The sequence below is a fragment of the Triturus cristatus genome, chromosome 5_2 (genome assembly GCF_964204655.1).
Source record: "Triturus cristatus chromosome 5_2, aTriCri1.1, whole genome shotgun sequence".
NCBI lineage: Eukaryota > Metazoa > Chordata > Amphibia > Caudata > Salamandridae > Triturus > Triturus cristatus.
The window spans coordinates 498,941,663-498,956,819 of record NC_140588.1 but is presented as its reverse complement, the minus strand read 5'-3'; the positions used below and the strand labels follow the sequence as shown (position 1 = coordinate 498,956,819).

The window sequence follows — 15,157 nt, the reverse complement described above, 5'->3', positions numbered from 1 at the left end:
CCAACATATATGTCTCTCCCGTGGGACAGAAGGTATAGCCCTAGACCGCGTACGATCGCGGACGGGCGCAGACGGGCTTGCCTTAAGCGCGCTATCGGCGCGCTGTCGGCACGCCCGCTGCGCGTCCGGGAGAGACACATGATATAGTATGAGGGGGTGTGGCCTAGCGCCGAGGGGCGTGGCCTGAGCAGGAGGGCTTCCCCGGGATGCCTACGCGGGAGAATGACAGGCAAGACTGGTGGCAAGATGCAGCGGCAAGGTAGGAAGTAACAACACACACAAATATACAATTTTTAAAATAAATGCTCGTAGCTCCCGGCTTCCGCCTCAGGAGTTCAATCTGTCCGGCCGCGTGAAGGCTGACGCGCCATTTAAAGGGCGGGGGGGCGTGGCCTAGCGCCGAGGGGCGTGGCCTGAGCAGGAGGGCTTCCCCGGGATGCCTCCGCGGGAGAATGACAGGCAAGACTGGTGGCAAGATGCAGCTGCAAGGTAGGAAGTAACAACACACACAAATATACAATTTTTAAAATAAATGCTCGTAGCTCCCGGCTTCCGCCTCGGGAGTTCAATCTGTCCGGCCGCGCGAAGGCTGACGCGCCATTTAAAGGGCGGGGGCGTGGCCTAGCGCCGAGGGGCGTGGCCTGAGCAGGAGGGCTTCCCCGGGATGCCTACGCGGGAGAATGACAGGCAAGACTGGTGGGAAGATGCAGCGGCAAGGTAGGAAGTAACAACACACACAAATATACAATTTTTAAAATAAATGCTCGTAGCTCCCGGCTTCCGCCTCAGGAGTTCAATCTGTCCGTACAGAACCAACAGAATGCATACAATTCTATGAGACTACTGAAGAAAAAGGATTAATAAATTTAATCGACCTCAGAACCACCTTTGTTTGGATTACTTTACTAAAAAAGATGAACTGATCTTTATTCCGAGTGCAACACGAGTGACACTATCCTACTCAGGAACGTGCTTACAATTTTGATATTGACATCCCCACTCAGGGGGATCTACTCGTCTGCACCAACAACGATTTTTAAATTGAATTTTCATCGATAAAATTGAGTGCGCACACTCTGTTTTTCAAGGGTTATGAGAAAGACACTAGAACCCTGCAGCAGAGAGTGGGCACTACTTTCTGTGACTAGGGGTGGACAGGAAAAGAAGGATAAAAACAGGCAATGTGCTAGAGTAGGACCGAGTGAGGAAGGCACAGATGAGCTCTAGTTGTGAGTAGCGAACAGCTACCAGTTGGGAAGAATACATGTTTGAAAGAATCCCTAGTATGCCTTATTTTACGTGTATTTGGAAAGTGCGCTATCACCTTCGAGGGTATCCTGGTGCTGAGAAGGAGTGTGTGCGCCTAGCCCTACCCATGGTAGGTTGGTTAATTGAAAAGCCAGGTCTTTAACTTGTTGCTTAACTCAAGACGAGAGGAAGAGGCCTGATGTGAAGAGGGAGGACATTCCATGCTTTAGGAGTGACGTAAGATAATGCTTGTCCTCCTGAACTGGTTCTGTGTATGTGTGGGATTTTTGCGAGTAGGAGTCCTGCAGAGAAGAGGTGCCTGGATGGTTGGTGGAAGGTAATGCAACTTTTCAGGTTGGTAGGTAGAGCTTGTGTTGTGGAATGCCTTGAATGTGTGTTTGGGGAGTTTGAATTGAGTGCATTTGTATATTTGATGCCAGTGTAGTTCCCTGAGGTGTGGTGTAATGTGAGTTCTGTGTGGGAGATTGAGAATGATTCTGGCTGCTGAGTCCCGAATGGTCTGTAGCCTTCTACTAACTTAATTGTTGATACTGGCATAGAAGGTGTTTCCATAGTCCAACTTGCTGATGACTAGGACACGAGTGATAGTTTTTCTTGGGAGCCATTTGAAGATCTTCCTCAGCATCTTCAGGGTGTGAAAGCAGGATATAGTGACGACATTGACTTGTGCAGTCATTTACAGTTTGCTGTCGATGATTATTCCGAGGTTCCTGGCATGGGTTGTGGATGTGGGTCTGAGTTCAGCCGGCTGGCCACCAGTTGGAGTCCCATGGTGAGGTGTTTTCCTGCTGAAGATCTCTACTTCGGTCTTGTCAGTGTTGAGCTTGAGACTAGTTGGCTCTTATACAGTTAGTGACTTCGTTCATGCAGGCAGTGAACTTATTTCTTGGGTTGGGGGCCTTGTCCAAGAGGGAGAGTACAAGTTGCGTATCGCCTGCTCAGAAGAGGATGTTGATGTGTGTGTGGATGACAATGGCCAGAGGTATCATGTATGCTTTGAAGGGAGTGGGGCTGAGCAATGAACCAAGATAGGCTCTGCAGATGAGTTTGCGGGCTTCCCAGGGGTAAGGTGGTAGGATGACAGCTTCTGTTCTATCTGTTAAGAAGGAGCAAATCCAGCGGAGAGCGGGTTCTTGGATGCTAATCTTGTGCAGGCACCGGATGAAGATGTGGTTGTGAGACCATGTACAATTCTGCAGGGAGGTCCAGGAGAATAAGGCTTCTGTGTCTCCTCTGTCAAGGATCATGTGAATGTCATCTGTGGTGGCAACGAGTGCTGTTTATGTATTGTGGTTGGGCTTGAATCCAGACTGTGTGGCATCGAGGAGCTGGTGGTTGCTGAGAGGGTTGGTGAGGCATCAGTTGATTAGTTTCTCTAAGGCCTTTGCTGGGTATTGTAGGAGGGAAATGGGTCTGTAGTTGGAAAGCATGGCTGGGTCAGTAGATGGTTTCTTGAGCAGGGGCATATCAGTGTCTTGTTTCCAGGGGTCCGGGAATGTGAGTTGATGGGGGCATTGAGGATGGGTGTTAGTGCTTTACTGATTGTTAGGAGTCTTTTGGTGAAGGCGTGGTGAGGCCAAGTGTCAGATGGAGCCCCTGAGTGAATGGTCTTCATGATGGCAGCGATATTGACAGTGGTGACAGTAGGCAACGAGGTCAGAGTTTGTTCATCAGCCATGATTGGGAACTTGAGTTGCAACGGTAACGGGATCTGGTTGACGGTTGAAGTGGCTGTATATGGTGGTGATTTTGTTACAGAAAAATTCCGAAAACTTGTTGCGGCGGTGATGTTGCTGGAGGCGGCAGGAGTTGTGAATTCTTTGATGATGGCAAAGAATTCCTTGCTGCTGTTAGTGCTGGCATCAAAGCTGTCTGCAAGAACTGTGCTCTTGGTACTCCCTATCAGCTAGTGGTAGCGTCTTATGGCTGATTTGAAGATGTCTATATCTGCTGTGTCTTGACTTGTTCTACATTTGAGCTCCAGTTGCTTGCAGTAGCATTTAGTCAGCCTGAGGTCCTTTGTATACCAGCTGGCCTATGGTCGGGCTCTTGCCTTTGGGCTGCGCTTGAGGAGAGCCAAGGTGTTGATCCAGCTGTTGAGGTTTTTGATGGCTTTCAGCAAGTTGCTGGTGTGCTCAGACTGTTGCTTTTCCAGCTCTGGCAGGCGGTTCCTGTGGTGGTAGGTCTGTGATGTCACTGAATGGGTATACTGTATACTGAAATTGACGAGGGCGTGGTCTGTCCAGGTCATAGTTGCTGGTTAGACCGACTGTGATGTTGCTGATTGAGGAGAAAATCGGGTCAAGTAGTTGTCCGGCAGTGTGGGTTGGTTTAGTAAAGTGCTGGGTAAGCCCAAGGTTAGTGAGGTTTCTTGAAGGGCCGTATAGTTTGGGTCGGTGCGGTCTTCTAGGTCTCTAAAAAGGATAAAGGTGCTGGCTTTGATGAGGGGTGCGATGAAGTCTGTAATGTCACTGGCGAAATTGTTGTGGGGTCCAGATTGTCTGTATAACAGTGTTTCACCTATGGTGAAGTTGGCTGTGATGTGTATCTTGAATGTGAGGTTTTCCATATAGTTGGTGCAGGCGTCCATGTAGATGGTGCAGCTAATAGTAGCTTGTGGTTGCCTGGCAGCTGATAGTAGGAATTACTCATCTTGCCACTACCTGACTCCCTCTCACTCCACTCTACATCACACCAGTGCTCCCATACACTAAAGCCCACAGGCCTCTTCACCCTGGTGAGCTTTCCATCATGCGACCATTTTGCTTACCAGGGAGAAGCCTTTCAGTATAACTCAGCCAAAACTATTGACCATGACAATGCTTGTTTCTCTTTTAAGCTGGTTTGACCACTTTTTCTGTGAATCCCTGTGAGAAGCTGGCCCAGTATATGATATCCACTTATGTAAGTGGGCACCTTGCACCAGTCCATACAACCCTTATGGTGATTTAAGAGGTCTTAGACAACCTTAGAAAGCTATCCATGTGGTAGCTGTGGAGAGCAGCCTTCAGGCTTAGTCTTGAAGGAGTGTAAAGCAGCTTGTTTTACGATAATGCAATCTTATAGTATAGATTAAATGAAAAGAGAACCACGCAGTAGTTATAAAAATATGTATTTATTATATAACTCTTTCTAGTACGTTACAGGATCTCTCCTACATGGAGATAGACACAAAGCACACAATACTTTAGCAAAGAAATCACTGTAAATAGCACTAATACACAGTGGGAGACAAAACCATATACTAAGAAAGTGGTATAAGAACCATGACTTGAGTCAAGACAATGTCAAGAGGACGTAGAATTGCTGGGGACCCACTGAACCACCCAAGATAAGTAGATAGGGACCCCACAGAGAGCATGTGCAGTGTGAGAACACGACCGCGTGCTCCGTACAAGTCTATGTGTAAGTCGCGGTTGGAATTATAAAGATTCGAGACCCTTCCCAGTGGACCCTGAAGAAACCCCGTCAAAGACAGAAGGTTGGAGAGCCACCCCACCCGTGGATACCATGGTACCCAAGTTACCTATCACAAGGAAGCCGGGTGCATAGGTGTGAAGTGGCGTCGGAAACCGACGTTGAACGGTATGGAGGACTTCAGGAAAGTGGCACTGCTGGAAGAGGAGAAAGTATCCGGAGGAATCCAAACGTGGTTTTTTGAAGAGGAGTACCTGAAAGCAGAGGGGACAGAATCTATGTCACTCAGGAGTGACCAGGAGACTTGGAAGACGGATGCCCTCTGATGTCGGATGCTTCAGGATAGATGACGGTGACCTTGACTCTGCAGCTGCGAGGAACAGGCGACGCTGAGTACGGCCAGGACCCGGATGCGAGCTGTCCCACGAAAGATGTCGAGTGCTAAGGGGTCGGAGTCCGGCGGGAGCACCAGCAAGCCTTGGCAAATGCAACCCATGCAGGAAGTCAAGAAAGTGCACGGTTGGACCAGCTAGATCCAGGAGACTCACCACAAGCAGGGGAGTCCAGGCAGGCCCCAAGCAATCAGGGGAGCTCAAGGAAAACAAAAGTGACCCTCAAATGGACCTACAGGCCAAAGGCACAGGAGTCGCGAGAGGACCTCAAGCAGCTCACCAAAAGATGCAGGCCACGATGCGGTGTGGCCGAAGATTCTGGTCACTGGAATAGCTTGAGGGGGGGGGCTACTTGAAGCCAGAAGATCTTCTTGCAAAGATGGCAACAAGCCTTTGCAACTGCAAAGGGGACACGGTACCCAGGGTTTCGGTTATTGCAACCCCCACAAGGACTACTGGCCCTCAAACTTGGTAAGAGGGTAGAGCAGGCCTCTGGAGATGAGAAAAACCACCACCTATGTTGCAGATCCCTCGGAGACCAGAGGAGCTCGGTATCGGCAAAACGGTCATCTTCGTTGCGGTGTCTGCGAATGCAGGGGAGTGACTCCTTCACTCCAAGGGAGATTACTTTGGTTATCCTTGATGCTTCACAGGCCTTGGAAGGTTCCTGACATAGGCACAGATAATGCAGCAGACTGGAAGGGATACGAAGTCAGGCCCAAACGAAGTCCAGCGAAGTCCAGAACCCTCAGACGGTAGAAGTGCAGTGGTTTCAGTTCTGAATCGTATCCTATGACGAAACTAGGGACCTACACCCAGGTAAGCCCTTAAGTACCCTGAGGAAAGGGTTGGGAAGATTCAGGGGACCCTCCCAGGGGAGGGTCTGAACAGGGGGGAGGTTACTCCCATGTCCTTTGTCCAGTTTCGCGCAAGAGCGGGAGCCAACGGTTCCCAGGACTGGTTTGAACTGGACGATGCACAGGGACACCAAATGGGCCCCTCATGCAGACTTTCAGGCGCTTGCAAGTGCACCCACCCAGCCCTAATACACTAAATCCTGTCTGGGAGGTGGTCACACCTCCCTGTGACAGGATGCCTATTGTTCTGCCTTCCCCTGCTCGAGCTTGGCTCAGCAGCTGGAGGGCAGAAATGGGTCTCTGCTCAGCAGCAACCATATTGTGCTTTCCGGGACTAGAAGGCTGGTACTGGGAACACTGAGAGCCTGACGGAAGGCTCTTCCAGTGCTTGGAATCGTACCTCCCACACAGTTTACGGCGTGGGGGTATGAATCCAACATGTTTTAAACCAAACATGATGGGATTCATTGCAGCTGTTTTTGAGATGGTCATCGCGCGAATCCGCTATGCCCCTCTATATACTGACATCCCGGGAAAACGGACTCCTTAGGCTGCAGGGGTGTCCTGCTCAAGCAGGGGCACCCTCTCACTTAGAAGCAAGCATCCTGCCTTTAGGATAGTAAAATAACAATTAACAGGAGTACAGCCCATTAACCCAGATGAGACCGGGCATGATATGTAACATAAAACAATGTCTCAACTGGATGGTTATTTGGAAAGGACAATTTACAAATAGTGAATTCAATCACATGTAGGGCGGGAAACAAGAAAAGGGAGACCACAAAGCCGGGAAAGGTAAAGGAAATCAAAACATTTTTTATGTATTTTGGTAAGTAGTTGAGAAGCACTACAGTATATACATTTATACAATGACCATAATACACACAAAGTGGGCACTGGACGTGCTGGTGAGAAGTGAACGGCGCAGTGGCACAAGAGTGCAACAGAACAGCGTGAACGGCGAATTGGAAGAAGTTTTAAAAGTGGTCAAAAGGAATGCAAAACTTTATACAAGTTATTTGTACAAGAGTATTTAGGTAATTGAATTGACCACAAGAGCGCCTGAGTTCTTGGCTGTGTAGTCGACGGAGTTTCAACCTGTATGATTTCAGATCATCATCAGGACAATAGGTTATAAATGTAGGTAGTAGTGCTTCTAGTAGCAAGGCAGTAGGTAGAGCGTCTAATAGGAGGTATTCCTTAATTTTCATAGAGTACGCAGGAGGATCCAATAGCAAAGCCGGGAAAAACAAGCGCGTAGGGGCAAAATTGCCGGTGGCGCGGGACCAGGAAATGGTAAATTGTCCTTTCCAAATAACCATCCAGTTGAGACATTGTTTTATGTTACATTTAGGATAGTAAAGGCCTGGTATAGAGGTGACTTATAGGTTTTAAGTGCAGTGATCCTTAGATATAGTAAAGCTATATCTTTAGTAAGTGGAGCATGCACAAACTTACACAGGCCGCAATGGCAGGCCTGTAGTTCCATTTTGAATGGTTTCTCCTGGGTGACATAATACATGCTGCTGCCAATGGGAGATCTCTGGGGCACCTATACCCTGGGTATATGGGTACCGTATACTAGGGACTGACAAGGGTACCCCAGTATCCAATCTGGGATGTACCCAAGTACTGAACACAACAATTTAGGGAGAAAGCAGAAAGACTGGGGTCCTGATTAGCAGGATCCCAGTCTGACTAGTCAAAAACCAGCATAGCACTAGGAAAAAAGTGGGGGAAACTATACAGAAGGATACTACCTTCCTACAATCCCCGCCAGCGTCCTTAATCCAAAACTACCATGATAATGAGGTGTCACAGTTCTGTTTGCTTATTTTCCCGAGTATTTCAGATAGTTTTACCAAGGCTGAAAAGGTAACATGTGAACATCACATGTGCAAATGAAAGCCTAGTACAGAAACGCTTTTAGATTTATTTCCATACACTTTCAAAAATGTATATGATACATTGGTGTCATACGATGGTAGCAAAAGCAGTTGGGGTCTTCTGTTCTTCCGGAATCTGCATTTCAGTAGCATCTGGATATGTTTTTTTGAAGCAAGTAAAATATTACATTAATGTGTGTATTTTCACATGTTGTTATGGATTGCAAAAATATAAAAATCTTGACAAATAAATGGGTCAGGCCTGCCCAAAGACTTATCTCCCTTTTTGTGTTTTTATTTCATTAAAGGAACACTGGGTAATGTAGAACATGGCAATCAGCATCAGATTAAACTCATGTATGAACACAACCTGCAGCGCACTTCATGCAACATGACGTTTGGACCATTCGGTGGTGTAAAAGGTAAAATGTGTTTCTGTGTTCTGTGAAGTAGTTAGATGATCTACATTTCGAATGCAGTAACTTGTATATGAACATAAAAGTTGCATTGGATAGGACTTGACCCACGGATTAGACCGTTGGAGCCCATGACCCTCGCCCATGGGTGAGGTGCAGCTGTGCAGTTAAAGGCTGTTTTTTTTAATGATGGTTCTGGGGCCTAACTGCAGAGTTGTTGTTTTATTTGTTTTTTGAGGTGTAGATCTTCTGGCTGTAATGGTGGTTTCTTGTACAAATAGGCAGTTACGTTTTGGACCGTTTCATGTGGGGTTGGGTACAGTTTCCTAACAGTCGAGCAACTTCGACTGTATTGAGGCAATGAACAGATTTACCAAAATGTTATGTTCAATCCCTTCAATTGCATGTCAGAATTGGAAATCAAATCATCCGTACTGCAAATACTTTAAAATACAAGGGGTTATCTCCAGACTCACAGCAATGGTTTAGTATATAATCACACAATTCTTCATGCTTTAGTGATATTATATAATGATATTCATTGAAATACACACTTGTTGTTTGTCCCTTCAATTTGTGTTAAGTCAGGGTGTTATGTGTTCTTTTGTATTGAATGCAGTGATGGCATGCGCTTTGTGGAGCTTTCTTTCTGTATTTGTTCTCAGAGTAGAGAACAAGCTATGTGCTCTTGAAGATGTGTTGCAGCTGTTGCTAAAGAAAACTGAAACACTGTTGCTATGTGCGTGTTGCTTCGATTGTTATTCGACTCTTTCATCGAAGACCTTTTAATTTATGTTGCGGACACTCCCTGGTGTTGCACCTTCTTTATCCTTACACTTTCTGTGTTAGTCGGGCTCTGTGTCCAAGGGTGTAGGAAGATCGGAGGGGGAAAACAAAGGATTGGGGAATCGCATGGGGGTAGACTGCTGTGGATTTTCCCACTTCCTGATTGAGTAAGCTTAAAGCTGACATGTTTGTTGTAGAGCATCCATTTGAGGACATTACGATTCCTCCCTCCTCATCCCTACTTCTCATCCCTATTTCTCATTCATCATCCCTACTTCTCATCCCTGTTTCTTACCCATCATGCCTGCTCCTTATCCTTAAATCTTATCCATCATCCCGACATCTCATCCGTGATCTCTGCTTCTCATCCCTACTTGTCATCCATCATTCCACTTCCCATTCATCATCCCCAATTCTTTGCCATCCTCCCTGCTTACCAGCCCTACTTCTCACTCATCATACCTACTTCTCATTCATCATCCCTACTTCTCATTCATCATCCCTACTACTCATTCATCCTACCTACTTCTCATTCATCCTACCTACTTCTCATTCATCCTCCCTACTTCTCTTCCATCCTCCCTACTTCTCTTCCATCATTCCTACTTCTCCTCCATCATCCCTAGTTCTTTTCCATCATCCCTGCTTCTCATTCCTATTTCTCATCCATCATTCCTTCTTCTCATCCCTACTACTCATCCATCATTCTTACTTCCCATACCTGCTTTTCAACCCTACGTCTCATCCATCATTCTTGATTCTCATCTATCATCCCCCCTTCTCATCCATCACCCCCCCCTTCTCATCCATAACCCCCCTTCTCATCCATCATCCCCCTTCTCAGCCATCATCCCCCCTTCTCATCCATCATCCCTACTTCTTATCCATCATCTGTACTTCTCATCCATCATCCTTACTCCTCATCCATCATTTCTACTCCTCATCCATCATCCCTACTTCTCATCCCTACTACTCATCCATCATTCTTACTTTTCATCCCATTTTATCATCCATCATTCCTACTTCTCTTCCATTGTTCTTACTACTCATCCCCACTTCTCATCCATAATCCCTGCTTCTCACCCATCATCCTTACTTCTCATCCATATTTCTTATCCATACTTCTTATCTATCACTCCTACTTCTCATTCTTACTTCTCATCTATCACCCCTACTTCTCATCCCTACTTCTCCTCCATCATACCTATTTCTCATCCGTAATCCATACTTCTCATCTATCATCCCTACCTCTCATCCATCATACATCATGCCTACTTCTCATCCATCATCCCTACTTCCCATCCTTTTTACATATGTCTCAAGCATTATTCATCATCCCTACTTCTCATCCCCCTTCCTTACTTCTCATCCACCGTCCATGCTGCTCATCCCTACTTCTCATCCATCATCCATATGTCTCATCCCTACTTCCCATACTTCATCCATCATCCCTACTTCATCCATCATCCCTACTTCTTATTCTTCATCCCAATGTTATACCAACACATTTACCAATCTGATAGGTTGGCAACAGCCCATCAGAGTTAAGAGAGAGGGCTGCATTTTATTGGTCTAGCCACTGAAGAAACAGCCTTCTGATTGCATACTGTACAGTTTGCTTCCAGTGAATCCAAGGCTGTATATCATTTCATTTTATTTAAGTGATTATCTATTTATACAGACTTCTGCAGAAAGCTCTGATGGTTTGGGGAAGACAAGAGTCCTCCTGGCTTGGGCCATAAATCAACACTTGGAGACAGTGCAATACAGTTAATCAGAAACCTTTTCTGGTTTCAATTTTATTTGTGAAAAAGAACATGTCTTAGTCTGAGACTATCTTCATTGAGAGCTGCATTTTTTCTTTCCTTGCAGTTTGCAGATTTCAGAGGCTGGGTTTCAGTTGTGTATGGAACCAGGAAGAACAAGGCCTGGACAGAAGTGTTACATATGAAACACAAACATGAAAAGGTTTCCTGATGAACCTTATCGCTCTCTCTTCATGAGAAGCACTGATGAAGGATGAGACATGATTAGGGATGAGAAGCAGGGATGAAAAGTAGGGAAGATGGAAGAGCAGTAGGGATGATAGATGAGAAGTAGGGATGGTGGATAAGAAGCAGTGATGAGAAGTAGGGATGATGGAAAAGAAGTAGGGACGAGACGTAGAAATGATTGGCAAGAACTAGGGAAGAGAAGTAGGGGTGATGGATGAGAGGTAGGGCTGATGGATGAGAAATAGAGATGAGTAGTAGGGGTGAGAAGTAAGGAGTGAGGGTGTCCTAAAATGGATGCTGCAGGGTTGCACGGTTCAAGGAGGTGCTCCATGGCTGCCTTTGATGTTAATATAGATTGAAAAAGACCTGAGTTTTTTTTAACCATATATAAATAGCTGTGTTTGAGTGAAATGAGACAGTACGTGCTACATTTTTTTTTCTTGAATTTGTAGCGTTTTATTTGGATAGTTTTTCACATAGCTATATTTGTGACTCAACATTCATGAAACAGTCTTTATAAAAGCACAGACTGGCAAAACGAAGTTAGGATTGTAACATTTATGTTCTCCTCTCTGAGTCTCCTCTCATTCCCAGTCAACCATCTTTCTCTGTTTACTGGCATTAAAAAAAAGGCTGATTATGTGGGCATCGGCTATACCTAATCTCAAATCGGGGATACTTTGAAGACAGTTATGTGGGTGAGCTTGTATTCAGCTTCAGAATGTATCGCTTGGTTAATTAAGCCTTCTTCTGCAAAGATCGGTGTAACTACAGAATGATAGGTTTAAATACCAACCAGGCTTTCATCCTTTCAGGATAAAGGAAACGCCGCGCGCATCTTTGAGGGACTAGCAACACTTGCTGTGAAAGGACATTATTTTCGGTTATTAATCGAGCATTAACATGCCAGTGTGTTTATACCCATGCTTGCAATCTCAAAAGTGGCCACATGATGGCATCAGAACATCATGCATTGTATGTTATGAAGCTGAAAATGACCGAGCTCTACATAATGAGAAGAGGCTAGCCGCTAGCAGATTCCTTTCCGCGATATGACGGGCCTTGATTTGAACTGTATAGGACTCATTAGCGTGGCTAAAGCCGCTGTGCAGCCAGACGCTAAAACTTAATAGTATTGTTTGGTGGTTTTGAGCCCATACTTACGCATACATTGTTATTTGTATGACTATAGCATGTTTGTTAAAATACTATCTCAAATGTTCGTGGTTTACAAAAATGGTGCAAAATATAGTACTATATGTTGTATCCATACTGGCCTTGTTTAAAAAAAAAAAAGGTTCCTTTAGACTGTTGGCGAGAATAGTTTCAACGGTGGATGAATGCATGTGTTTACTTCCCACAGCTAATTTTTGGGACCATTTGTTCCCGTGCCTTTCCTTGACTCCCAGTAGGAGACCACACGCTCATTAAAACGAGAATGATGCCCCGTCATTATCACAATTTCTGTCTATTTAAGCGCAAGTTCGGATATGTGTCATCATGAGTCTTTCACTGCCAAATACACCTCTTACAGAGGCCGAGAGTTCAGAAAGAACTTTGCAAATCATAGCAATGTAGCATGAAACTCAACAAATGAACTCTGCATGCTATTCCAGTAAAACGGAACTGAAAATTCTGATAGTTGAACGCAACGCATCAGGGCAGGATTGTAAGAGTCTCCCGTCCCTTTTCAAATCAAATGTCTGCAGCATCTAAGAGACAGCCATCAAGGTTGCCTAGTCTTTCGCTGTTTATTACTTTGTCTGTTCTTCCCCCATAATACCATCCAGCTGATGCACCCGGCCAATGGGCTGGAGGAATCCACCAAAATAGAGGCTTCACTGTCATGTGCAGCCTAGCTCAACTTTCTTGCTCCTTGCTGGCCTCTTCTCTTATCAGTGTATTCTTTTGGGGCAGATCATATGACCATCTAACCCACACAGCGATCACCCCACTATAAAAGTAAGCTCAGCAGATCCCAAGGTCCCATCCAACAAGGAACACATCATGAGAATTACATATCAGCCACAAACCGAAAAGACCGCCTCAGATCAAATCAATGAACAATTGAAAGTCCAAGAATGACTCTACAAGTTACTTTTACCCTTCTGATCCTCAAGAAAGAATATGTGTTAAGATTAATAGGAAATTATATCGTGCCTGATGGGAGGTGAAGTCCACTAATGTATCCTCAGATGGTTGCGCTCACAATTCTCTGCTTGTGTACGGCTCCACATGAGCCCCGGCATGCGTGACTGCTTAAATCCATCGATTGTGACCCACATGTGAAGCCCCTCATAATTAGGAGCCCCGTGGCCCCCATTTTCTGGAGTGGTGCTAGCCCTGCGGCAGTACGGCCGCACATAGATTATGCTCCGTGGGGAATGTCCAACAAATTAGGCAGCACTCGGGCACAAAAGAGCTTACCCCATTCGCATTATTAGGTACAGCAGTCACGTTAGTCCAGAAATTAAAAGCAGCGGTCCACAACCCTGACGCGTTTCGAGTGATTCTCTTTTTCAAAGGGTAATTGCAGTCCAGAGCGCAAATGCGGCAACACCTTCCCTTGCATTTACACCATATCGTGAGTCCTGATTGGACGCCTCAAATGAGTAGATTCACGTTGCCTGCTGGGAGGTGAAGTCCACTAATGTATCCTCAGATGGTTGCACCTATTACTTGCCATTGTCATGCAGCAAAGTTAGCTTTAGCAAGTGATTGATATATACATATATACGCATATATACACACACACACGCACATGCACACACACACCCCATGTTTAAATATAGAAGACGGAAATTGAAATCTATAATATTTCATTGACTTATATAGTGACCAATAGTAAAAGAAAGTGTGGGAAAAGAGCGCAGGCCGGTCGGCTAGAGGGGAGGACGCGGTGGGAGTGTAGCATTCATCTGGCGGACGTCTGCATTGGAAGTAGGGGAGAAAAAGTAGTGGGACCACATTCTGCTGTACTGGGACGTTGGGAGAAACCATGCATGTGCAGAGTATGGCAGTGCAACAGGCATTTAACCTCCTGAGCTATTTCACCTCATCCCTTTACGGTGCTGTATCCCTCAAGGTTTTCCCCAACCAAGGTTATAGTTCTATTTTTTCTTTTACGCTAGAAAACAGTGCATGACAGTCTTTTAAAATAACTTGCTCATCTAGCTTGAATTTCCAGTGAAATGTGCTAGTTGTGATCGCTTGTTTGAAGTTGAAGTGCAGAGCTGTACAAGTCTTTGAGCACTACATTACATAATGCATCGTCCATCCACCTCCTAGAATCCTCTCCTATTACTTGTTGACTTTATGCTTGTCTTTGACCTTGTACATCTCCACTGCTGTTTGGCTAGGTTTCCGCTATAGTAGTACCATATACATACATGCATTGAACAAGTGTTGAATTCTCAGTTGGGGTCAATTAGGACCCATCTAAAAGCTACGCTGGGCCTTCTCAATCATTTTTATAATTCTGATTTGAAAAGTGAGTCCACCATCACTGTTCACAGCTTTTTTTAAAGCAGGGGTGTGAGTCAACAGATTTGCACTATTGCTGTGAACAGGCCATTGCATCTTATTGGTTCCAGAGTGCTGCCAACGCGAGGAAGCAGCTGGTAGAAGGAGTCAAGGAAATCTCCTGCCTTGTTACTCTGGTACTGTAACTTCATTATGTCCCCTTGTTTTATCAGGGCCCACTTTGCATCCATAACTCACCTCATGTACCATATGTGGCCTCTCTCACTTATAATGGTAGGGCCTAATAGGAGAAGCAGACAGTGGACAATAAGTCAATGGGCTCTGGTTGTTTGCATATGTCCAAAACGTTGGTTATCTCTACTCCATTGGCTGCTGGTGGTTACAGAAATCCTGTTCATGGTCTTTTATACTACATAGAAAGCCTACTGGGGGAAAGGACAAATAATCTATGCTCTCTTATCTTGCACTATGCTTCAATCTGAATCTATACACAATGAGTGGAAACACAATCCAGTTAAGCTCCAGATTTAAGACACATGGTGGCATATCGTTTGGTGTTCGGGTCCTAGGTGGTGGATTACCTAAACCTGAGTGCTGAACCATACTACATGCGGTTCAGAAGACAATTAAAAACTAAACTTCTCACACTTGCCTACA

At 45.4% G+C, this 15,157-nt stretch overlaps 1 protein-coding gene across 2 annotated transcripts in view; it reads left to right on the top strand.

Moving 5' to 3' along the window:
* The window catches only part of BBS9 (Bardet-Biedl syndrome 9), a 1,933,935-nt gene that overhangs the window by 138,197 nt on the left and 1,780,581 nt on the right, over positions 1–15,157 (top strand). For both annotated transcript variants that reach the window (XM_085607489.1, XM_085607490.1), the window contains exon 5: positions 8,130–8,243. In XM_085607489.1, the coding sequence (XP_085463615.1) occupies positions 8,130–8,243 (114 nt within the window). The remainder of the gene's footprint in view (positions 1–8,129; positions 8,244–15,157) is intronic.